Source organism: Lissotriton vulgaris, chromosome 5 (genome assembly GCF_964263255.1).
Source record: "Lissotriton vulgaris chromosome 5, aLisVul1.2, whole genome shotgun sequence".
Classification (NCBI taxonomy): Eukaryota; Metazoa; Chordata; class Amphibia; order Caudata; family Salamandridae; genus Lissotriton; species Lissotriton vulgaris.
The window spans coordinates 422,075,625-422,086,661 of record NC_141693.1 but is presented as its reverse complement, the minus strand read 5'-3'; the positions used below and the strand labels follow the sequence as shown (position 1 = coordinate 422,086,661).

At 42.0% G+C, this 11,037-nt stretch overlaps 1 protein-coding gene across 3 annotated transcripts in view; it reads right to left on the bottom strand.

Annotated features, from left to right (window-relative positions):
- Positions 1-397: 397 nt before the first annotated feature.
- Positions 398-11,037, bottom strand: part of C5H10orf71 (chromosome 5 C10orf71 homolog) — a 137,747-nt gene continuing 127,107 nt past the window's right edge. For all 3 annotated transcript variants that reach the window (XM_086921799.1, XM_086921800.1, XM_086921801.1), the window contains exon 2: positions 398-10,273. In XM_086921799.1, the coding sequence (XP_086777925.1) occupies positions 2,099-10,129 (8,031 nt within the window). In that variant the 5' untranslated portion in view covers positions 10,130-10,273 and the 3' untranslated portion in view covers positions 398-2,098. The remainder of the gene's footprint in view (positions 10,274-11,037) is intronic.

Sequence of the window (11,037 nt, the reverse complement as noted above, 5' to 3'; positions counted from 1 at the left end):
CATATATGAGTCTCACAGCTGAGCAGCAACACAGGCGTCAGAAAGCAGAAAGAATGTGATAGCATAAGTATACAGTGGTACTCAAATCTCGACACATGAAAAAGTTACTCAAGACTTACTGAGCAGTGGTCAGGAATTATGTAACGAGCTGTGATCAACTGTGAGGAGGCAGTGCTTTTAGACTTAACAATAAAGTAATGTTACAATCTTCCTCAGGAAAGTTCTGCTACACTGAGAATCCACACACATTTGAAGGCTAGAGTGCAACATTATTTGTACATAGTAAAGGAATGCGAGCAGCAAGTTAAATAATGTAACACATCTTGTATTAACGTGCCAGCCATTTTTGTTTCCACTCGAAATTATTGAACAAAAAACTGACAAAATATTTTGTATGAAACGTCATTTATTTTTCCAGTCAAACATACTTTAGCAAAAATGTATTTGTTTTTCATAAATTCCTTTTATGAATTCTAAGTTAATTGTTTCATCTTTTTAGTAGCACTGTGACTCCATTTACAACTTGAAGAAACGTGTCCACCACTAGGCATGGAACTTTGGGCAGCGGGAGGGGTTGTGGGCCGGTGCTTTGTTTTAGGTGGGTGCACATTAAACCAGGACCAGGCAAACATGAATACAGACAACAATGCATAAATCATGTGGGGAAAGGTTTGTCTATGCCTATCAGCTTCTCCTTCTGCGCTTGCGCACTGACTGGTAAGTGATTTCTTTCTCAGAGCACAAGTCCACTTCAGCAATGGGGCACAGAATAGCACAAGCTGCAGAACCGGCGGGAGTGGGCAGTGTTACATATTCCCTCACAGGGTGCCTTGTTCACCGGGGTAGTTATCTCTTTAAATTCTTACCCCCACTTTAGTTCCATGAACTGGTATCAGATTGGGCATCTTGTGTATAAGGGTCTTCCACTTGGTATCTACCTAGATGCATTTTCTCAGTGCCCCGCATCTAGGTTAAATTAATGCTGTTTGCATGCTGTAAGCGCTAAAACCATCAACGCAGCTTCTTACTATGGGTTTGATTTTGAAATAAGTACTTTAATGCCTACTTTGAACTGTTGGCAATAAATATAGACTCATTTTAAAACATTATTCATTATTACATGTATAGGTAGCAATGCAAGTAAATACAGGCATATACTTATCCCTTAGAAGCAATGTCCAGTGCAAGTGGCAGAGAACCCCGTTATATCATGTTCCTGTTGCTGTTACAGCAGCGCACCCCCTTGTTATGTGATGATGTGGTTGCTGTAATAGCAGACCACTCCCTTGTTATAGTAAGCTGGTGCTGCTGTAATAGCACACCACTCTCTTATTGTATTATGCTGTTGCTCCTGTATTAGTAGAGTTTTTTGTTTTGTTTTGGGCACTGGTGTAACAAAACTTTAGACCCTCCCTCAAAGTACATGTAGGAGGCCCGCCCACACTCTCTGGACCCAATCAGGAGATCTCAGGCCAGGGCCCCGCCGCCTGTGCACATTGCCAGAGGAGGTCCCCTGGACCTCACCCCACCCCGCACCGCAGGGGCTAATGTTACGTCATTGGTTTGGGGGTGCCCTAAACCTAACCAATGATGTAAATCAAGTCTCCCTTAGTTGAACAGTGGCCTGGACAATATGGTGAAAAAAAGCAAGATTTCAAGTTGCAGACATGGGAACCCCCTAAGCCAGAGTTAAAAGTTGCAGTTTTGAAAACATATTTTTTATCCAAGCTAGACTTCATGATACTCAAGTTGATAATGTTTGCTCCACTTCCTCTAGGGTACCTGAAAACACTCAGTGGTCTGTGGTCGGCAGGCCACCACCCCATCTGCTTTCCACAGTGATCGCTCGGAGACGACCCTGCCGCAGTCCTCACACCTCATGTGTGAGCCAAGGAGATCACTGATTTCTTCTTCCTTCCTCACCATTTGGAAAAGACACCGTCCTGGGATTGGCCTGTAGTGCAAGAGCCTGCTAGTCACACTTGTCCTTGTGCAAATATCATACCTATGTCTGAGAATATACATTTTCATATATTTTGTAGAGTTTAGATCCAATTTAAATCCTTTTAAAATAGGGTTTTCTCTGTTATTCAAATGATCAGGAAATTCCTTCAACAGCAAAGTCATCTAGATCACTCATGGAAATAATGTCATGTCTCCGGGAATCATATGAATCTGTATCAATGCTGTAAGGGCTGGAACTGTAAGAGTTACAGACTGGCTCGATATAGGGATGCTTCTCTAGAAAGTCCCTCGTTTCAAGATCTTGACCCCAAGTGTCTCTCTTTTCTGTCTTCAACTGCTCCTGCATTAGTACAGCAGGTGCTGATAGCTGAGACGAGGACCTTGCAGGTGGCAGGGTGGTGACTGACATTGGAATGAAGCTGGGACACAGTACATAAGGGCTGTTCAGGACTTCCATGGACGAAGCTTGAGTGAAATTGCCATCAGACGTAGGAACAGACACTTGAATGTACTTGCCAGTTTCAGGGTCAAAAAATGTCTTTAGTTGGACCTGAACTGGTACATCCACTACAAAGTATTGACCCGAATCTGGATCTTGAAGAAGCTTCCGTTGAGTCAAAGGGAACTGGGATGCAGGAGTTAGTGAGTGTTCCCCCTCATCTCTCAGAATAGTTGGGTCTTTGTCTAGGGACTCTGATTTGTAATGGACCAGTGCTGGCACAGAACTAGTCAAACCTGAGTGAGATGGAGCCATTGGAGAGGGCACTGTCAGGACCGGCTCAGTGCCATCAATGTATGCCTTCTTCTGCTGTGCATCACTCTTTCGCCTCTTACTTGCAAGCCGCTTGGCACGTCTCAGTGCTTTCTCTGTTTTAGGTGGGACTGTTGGTGGCTTTGCTGTCATATTTTCACTGCTTTGCAAAATATGAGGTCGTTCCTTTCCCTCTATAGTGCCTTCATCATGGTTCAATATCATGGTTTTGCAATCTGCTTTGGCTAATTCTTCTAAAGGTTCTTTCACCAGGGCTGGTTCTGAATCACCTTTCAAGGACTCTTCTTTACCAGCAGGGCTTGAAAAGCACCCAGTAGCAGAATTTGCTTTATTACACCCTAAGCTTGATGCATTCTCTAATTCATTGCTTGTTTGTAAAGAGTACATGATTGTTTCAGACATTGGGGTTGTTACAGTAGAGTATGCAACATCTTCTGGATATTCAGTTGAATCAACAAAATGTGGTAAATCCTCTGAAGTTGCGCTTGCAGGAGAATGAAGGCAGTCCTCAAAATATGGGCTGGTTACAGGGGATGCCATGACTTCAGTGTTCATTGCAGTCTTCAAGTTGGACCCATGCCTGTTTGACGCTGCATTCTCTGCTAAGGATTCTATCCTGTACTCTGACTCAGAACTTGCTGCAGAATAAAACAGCCCATCATCTAGGCTTGTTGAGGACTCCAAAGAAGTGCTCCTGGCATGTATGATTGTAGGTGCTTCCCTAATTATAGGCCTGCCTTCAGATTCCTTGTTTTTGCCAGTCCTGCTAAATAAATGGCCAATATCAAGATCATCATCTAGCAATCTGGGTAGTGAATAACATCGGCTGTCCTGTGTTAGAGGGCAGATGGTTTCTGATTCTGGCTGAGAAAGTTGCTTCATGATCCTTCTAAAGGCCGACCCCAGACCACAGCTGTTCATTTTATTAGGAGCTGATTTTTGTAACTTTTGTTTTGTGTTTAGTTCTAGTTGTTTCTCTTTAACGTTCTTGGTGGCTTTGAGCTCTCCAAGTGCCAGCCTTTCCTTAGAAGATTGCAATCCTCCCTCCCACTTGCAGCTGAGCAAGCACTCTTCAGAAAAACTTCTGGGCAGTGGAAGCTTCACTGCTTTTGTGACTGATGAGGACTTGCCCCGGTTATCTTTAATTTTGAAGAGATTGGGCTTAAACCATATGGAAGGTGATCTTTGGCTCTCTCCTAAGTTTGCAGAGTTAGCCCTACACCTTTCAGGCAAATGCTCTCTTATCATATTGCTTTCTTCAGGTTGATTCAGAAGGCTGTCGTTTATTTCCATCTGGCTTTCTCTTTTTGGTCCTGTACTCCTTTCCTCTGATTTAGGATTACAAGTACTCAAAGCATAGTACTGCAGTTCATCTTTACACATCTCTTTATTTGTTGCAGCACTTTCAAGTATATCCTTAGCATACTTCTCACTAGCATCCTCCTTTTCCATGACTCTGGGACTCTGTTCCTCTGGTGGGTGTTCTTCAAAGCATAAATAAGGTGATTTTGAAGTTATTGCCCTTTTGCTGTCTTTCTCATCATTACTCTGCATTGAAGGTGTCTTTTCTTCACTGTAAGATGACATTCCGTTGGGGGAAAGGGGATCAGATGCTAAATATTGGGGGAGACAGATCATTTCCTTCTCAACACTTCTTTGAGGTACATAATTCTGTACCTTGCACTGGGGTAACAGATGCTCATCTGTGTTCTGGCTTTCCTTGTCTTTGTGTGTAAAAACATTCTCTTCATGATAAAGATGAAGAGATTGAGATCTTTCTTGTTGGTGTTCGCTAACAGTGTTTTGTTTTTCATTTCTTGTTGTTTGCTTAGAGAGTCCTTCGTCAATTAGTGTAATATCAGCTATTGACTGTTCAAAAGTTTGAGACCTTTCACTGTCTTGAACAGTTTGTGGGGAGCTTAAAGTGAGGTAATTATCTGCTAAATGTCCACTGAATTCAACTTCATTGTCTTTTTCAATGTTTCTTGAATTTTGTTCAACAAATAGATAGGAGAGTTTTTTCTTCCTTATGGGTACCGTAAGACTCGATTCCTGGTAATCACGCTTGAGGCTTATTAAACTATCAATTTCCATCTTTTTGCCTTCTGATTTTCCATTATCCATTTCATTTTCTGATTGACCTTTCTCCAACTTTTGTTCCTTCTCTTCTGTTTCTTTTTCTAGATTCTCCCTCAGGATCATTTCTTCCTCTAAATTAGGAATATTAATTCCTTCCCATTCTCCCTCTTTTTCAGTGTTGTGTTTGTTTATTATAGTTTTATTCTTCTCAATCCTCTCAAGATTTTCCATTGTGATCTTGTTCTCAACTTTCTCCTCTTCAAACTTCTCAGTCTCAGCCTTCTTCCTCTCAGTTGACTTATTTTTCAGCTTCTGCTTCTCCATTTTCACATTTTCAATATTTTCCTTCTCGGGTTTTTGCAACTCTTTCTCCTGTATCCTCTCTCTTGTTGCCTTATCCCTCTCAAGCTTCTCCCTCATTTCTCCAACCTGGTTCTCTGGCTCTTGTTTCTGCTTCTCAGATTTCTCTATTCTCTCCCTCTCCAGCTTGTCCCTCTCCATTTTCTCCAGCTTTTCCCACTCTAGCTTCTCCCATTCTAGCTTATCCGTCTCCAGCTTCTTCTTCTGAATCTTCTCCATCATCTCCCTCTCTTGCTTTTCCATATCCAGCGCTTCCCTCTCCAGCTTCTCCCTCTGTAGCTTCTCTTTCTCAACCATATCCTTCCTTTCTATTTCCATCTTCTTTTTCTCCAGTATCTCATCCTCCAGCTGGTTATTCTCTATCTCTCCCTTCACCAGCTTCTCATTCTTAATTTTTTCATTGTTCAGTTTATCCCTCTCAAGCCTATCCCATTCAAGATTTTCTTTCTCTAGATTTTTCTTCTCTTCACCTATGTCCATCATTTCCCTCTTTAGCTTCTCCTTCTCCAGTTTCTCCCCCTCCAGCTTCTGCGTCTCTACAATCTTATCAATCATTTCCCTCTCCAGCTTTTCCATTTCTAGCTTCTTCAACTCCAGCTTTTCTTTCTCAGTCCTCTTCATCTTCTCTTTCTCCACATTCTGTCTCTCCACTTTTTCTATGTTTAGCCTCTCTCTCTGAAGTTTCTCCTTATTCAGCTCATGAGTCTGGCTATCAATCTTCTCCCTCTTCTGCGTCTCTATCTCAAGTCTGTCCTTCTCCAGTGCCACTCTTTCTACCTTCTCTTTTTCAATTTGTTCTATCATTTCTCTTTCCAGCTTATCTATCTCCGTTTCTAGATTGTCCTTTTCCAATTTCTCCATTTCCAGCTTCTTCCTTTCAAGTATCTCCCTTTCCAGCTTCTCTTTCTCAAAGTTCACCATCTTCTGTTTCTCATTCTCAAGCCTCTCCCTCTCCATAGATTCTTTCTCTAGTGAATCCTGCTCCATCTTTTTTATCTGTTCCCTCTCCAGTTTCTCTTTCAGCAGTTTCTCCTTCTCCATATTTTCTCTTTCCAGCTTCCTCATCTCTTGCTCTTCCTGCTTCCCTTTTTCATTCTGTTCAAGTTCCCCCTCCAGCTTCTCCCTTTCCAGCTTCTCCTTCTCCAGCCTCTTAATCTCCAACATCTCCAGTTCATATTTTTCTCTCTCCAGTTTCTCTCTCTCTAGCTTTTGGAACTCAAGCTTTTCCCACTCCAGCTTCTCCTTTGCAAGTTCTTCTATCTTCTCCTTCTCTAAATACTCTCTCTGTAGCTTCTCCCACTCAGCCTTCTCCCTCTCTATCTCCTCCATTTTTTCTCTCTCCAGTCTCTCCTTTTCCAGCTTCTCCTTCTCTTTTCTCTCCTGCTCAAGTTTTTCTTTTGCAATTTTCTCTATTTTCTCCCTCTCTAAGTTCATCCTTTGTCGTTTTTCCCTCTGCATCTTCTCCTTTGCAATCATCTCCATCTTCTCCCTTTCCAGTTTCTCCTTCTCAACTTTTTCCTTCTCAATCTTCTCCTTTCTAATTTTCTCCCTCAGAATTTTCTCCCTTTCCTGCTTTTCATTTTGCTCCCTTTCAATTTTTTCCCTTATTAGTTTTTCCCTCTCCTGCCTCTCCAACTTCTTTTTCTCCCTCTTCTCCCTCTCAATCTTTTCCCATTCCAACCTCCTCTTCTCTGTCTTCTCCCTTTCCAGTTTTTCATTTTCCTGCTTCTCCTTCTGTTTCTTCTCCCTCTCCAGTTTTTCTTTCTCCAAGTTCTCCCTCTCTAGCCTCTCCCTCTCAAGTTTTTCTTTCTCCAGCTTCTCTTTCTCTAGTTTCTCCTTTTCTAGCTTCTCACTCTCTCGTTTCTCAGTCTCTACCTTCTCCATCTCCAATTTTGTTTGCTCTTGCTTCTCTCTTTTCTGTGCCTCCCTTTCCAGTTTGCCACTATCCAGCATCACCCTTTCTATTTTCTTGGGCACATTTTCGATCCCCTTCTTTTTCTTGTCCACCTTTCTATTGTCTGTCTTTCCATTTTCTACCCTATCATTTTCCAACCTTCCATTTTCCCTATTGCTGCTTTGTTCATCTGGGATTTTTAAGAGAGGAGAGGTACTGTAAGTGCTTTTTACACGTTTTCGAACATCCTTAATATTAAACAGCAAACTTGAAGCTTTGGACCTATAATTCTCCCTTGATATATCAACAGAAGTTCTTGTCTCATGTTCTCTCATTGCTGAAATATCTCCAGGAGGGGGAGTTATAAGCTCTAGGTCATCTTCTAGCGCTTCAATGATATGTCTCCGTTGTATAATCGGTGTCAACAATTTTGTGATATTAAATGAGGGGCTAATCATTCGGGTTTGACATTCTTGTTTTGTCACTTGTACGGTTTCTGCAAAAGGAGCGGTAGCGGTTGCTGGTCTTCGAGACACCCACACATTCTCTTTGGCCTTAGCATTCTCATTTAAATTTTCTTGCTGTACTCTCTGTTTTACTTTTCCTTGCCTCCATGGTGGATGTTTGTTTCCATGTTCATATGTTTGTTCTGGCCTTAAAGAATTGCCCATAGATGGAACTTCGTGGGAAGTAGAGGTTGATGCACTTGAATTATTTGCAACAATATGGTCTTGTTTATGTACCCTGGTCCTATCTCTAAAAGAAGGTGATGACACATGTTCCGTTGGGATTGCAGCGTCCCATGGAAAGTCTGTTTTGATTTTGCTTGAGGATGGTAACAAAGATGATGGGGATACTACATTTCTGAGGGAATCTTTTACTTGGTGTGAATCCATGCTATTAATGCTGCTTGACGTCGATAGTGGTGCATTTGTTTCCACCAAGCAGTCCTCATTCTGATTGTCAAGCATTGTCCTTTTGAAATGTGTTGTTGACTTCAAACGCTCATCTGTGGGGACCCCAACGTCTCTATTTAGCATGTTGTTCTGGTTGTTTTTTGATGCAGATGACAAACCCCCCAGCCTTTCTGTAAGAGCCCTCTCCTGCTTTGTGGTAAATGCTCTTTTGTCCTTTGGCGACACTGAGAAAGGTGCCTCAGATAAGACTTCCTCCTGGCTTGCAGACAAAGCATGGTGTCTTACCGGGTCCAATAAAGAAGATGGTGATGCATATTCTCGCTCCCAGTTCTTAGCTGTCTTTGCACAAGTGGATGGGGACCTCCCACCAGATGATGAGGACTCATCCTTCATACAGACCCAATTTTCATTGTTATAAACAACATCCATTTTACCTGCTGGATCTGAAACTGTTTCGACTGGTAACACTCCTTGTTGGGTTATTATACTGCTGGTTAAGAATGACTGTGAAGGTGAAGACGTCTCCAAGGGAAGTCCATTCTCCTGGTTCCTAGCTGTGTGTCTTTGACTTAGTGTGCACAGTACTGGTAATGATGGAATCTCTACAATGGCCTCTTGCTTCTGACCCCTAACAACCTCACTGTTACTTGATGATAAGGCTGGTTGAGACTCCACCAAAATACCCTTCTCTGAGGTCTTGGCAACAGTCCTGTGACTTGATGTGGATGACACTGTTACAGAAGTGGAAGAATCAGTAAGAAGGATTTCCCCCTGGTTATTGGTTATGGGTCTGTTAAATCCTGTGGATGCTGGTGTTAAGGTTGGAGGAGCTACCAATGGGACCTTTTTTTCTTTGGTTTTAGCCATGGTTCTCTGGCTTGACAAAGTTGATGCTGAGAAGGATGGAAGCGCCTCTTCAAAGAGCTCCTTCTTTGTATTCTTGAACATGGTCTGATCATTTGATGTTGATTCCAATGATAAAGCGGATGGGGTCTCTATAGGAAGGTTTCTTATCTGTTTTCTAACTAAGGTACCGTGACTTAATATTAATGATGAAGGTGAGGAAGATGATGGTGATACTGCTTCCAAACACACCTCCTTATCTTGGAGCATGTCCAATGTCCTCGGCTGGTGGGAAGACGATGAAAAATGTGATATTGGATTAGCCTTTATTAGGTACTTACTCTGCTCTTTGCTGTATGATTCTTCATAAATGGATGTGTGGGTGCGTTCAAAGGGTTGCAAATTTTTATAACCTTCGATGACAACTTGTTCAGTTATCCATTCTGCACAGCCCAGTTTCTCAACCCTTTCTTTGTGGTGATCAGTCCATGTCTTAAAAGCACTGTTCTCACTATGCAAAAATGTGAATTTATTTGTTGATTCCATCCCTTCCTCAGTCTGATGTTTCAATGGCTTTCTATGGGTGCTCTCTTGGAGTGACCCTGGGGCCTGTGAAGTTGATATCTCGGTAGGGCTGAAGCTATCATGGGCAGAGTGAATCCAGTTGTTGGTAATTCTCATTTTTTGAGCATTGTATTTTTCATTGAGCCAATAATTTTCTTGACATGTATGAGATAACTCAGGCAGGTCCTTCTGGGTATTCAAAACTGCAGAGTGCCCTGTGTCACCCATAAAATGCCCTTTACTTTTTTGGGAACCTTTTCTATGGGACAGTTGAGTTTCCGGTGCAGGACACTCATTTTCAATGTTGTCAAATGTCCTAATTAAGGAGGATACTTTAGACTTCTGGTTGTGTTTCCTCAAGTCAGGCACAGAGAATTCTATGATGCTTGGTTTATTCAATTTATTTTTCAGGCCCTTTGGTTCCTCCTTAAGACATTTTGGCGTCTGCTGGAACGTGGAAGCCCATTTGCTATGCTCATTGGCTCTCATAGACAATCTGTTAAGGAAGTTGCTTCTACTGGTGGCATGGTTCAGCTGGTTGAGCTTTGTCAACTGCTGGGCCTTGTCTGGTGATCCTATAGGATGCAATCCATTCAGGGCTTCCTCTTCAGCCACACATAGGCTCCTGAAGGCTCGGTCTGTCAGGCAGCTGACCTCACGGTCTGTATCATCCATGATTGAACCACTGCTCGACGAGTCACCCAAGTTATTACTGTGCTTCTTGCGTCTTGGCATACTGAGCCTGGAAGGTGGTTAGGAGATCTGTGAAAGTCTAATGTGTAAGCAGATCAAGTTGTATGTGTCCTCCCCCTAAAGTTTTCACTCTTGCTGTGACTTCTTCATGCGTGCTTTCTCCGGTTACAGTGTGACCTTCAGTTTCTAGGAGAAAACGAGAGTACAGTTAGTTATCATATCCTCTTATGCTTCTCTAAACCATTTTATGACATTTTAAATCAGAAGCTTACATACTAAAGGTAAAGGTTTTGGTATATGCTCATGTGGCACCACTGTAATAGCTACTGACTAAACCTCGCCATCTCCACATAAGTACTAGATTATGAGGCCCTTACTAATTACAATGCAACATGATTGCCTCAAAAAACATTTGTATTGAATTATTTCATACATTGCCTTATAGTCACCCTATCCAAATATTTAGATTGCTGATATTTCATTTTCAAGCAACTATATTATATGAGAACAGTAAAATTGGCAAAATGGAGTCATACAGACCTGGGAACAAATGATAACTATGACTGCAAATCTGATTGTTGCATATGTTACTGTTCGTGGCTTCTTTTGGGGGTTGAGGTAAAGTCAACTACGTGTGGAGGATTTTTTTTGCATCCATTGGACAGGAATATTGCAATACCATTCACAGAATATTTGGCATTATGACCAGGAAAAGGTTGGTGATAATTGAATTGGAAAAGTGAAAAAGGTGTGTGGTAATATGGCAAGCACCCATAATGCATCATTTCCAGTGATGAATGCGAAGGGCCCGATAATAAACTCACTGGTTTAACGACTATCAGGGCAACAGCGGTAACTGCATTACTAGCACCCAATACCATCATATGTAGAAATTTTCTTTTAATGCTGGCGTATAGCTGGAGTTGTTTTCATGACTACCTAGTAATTCC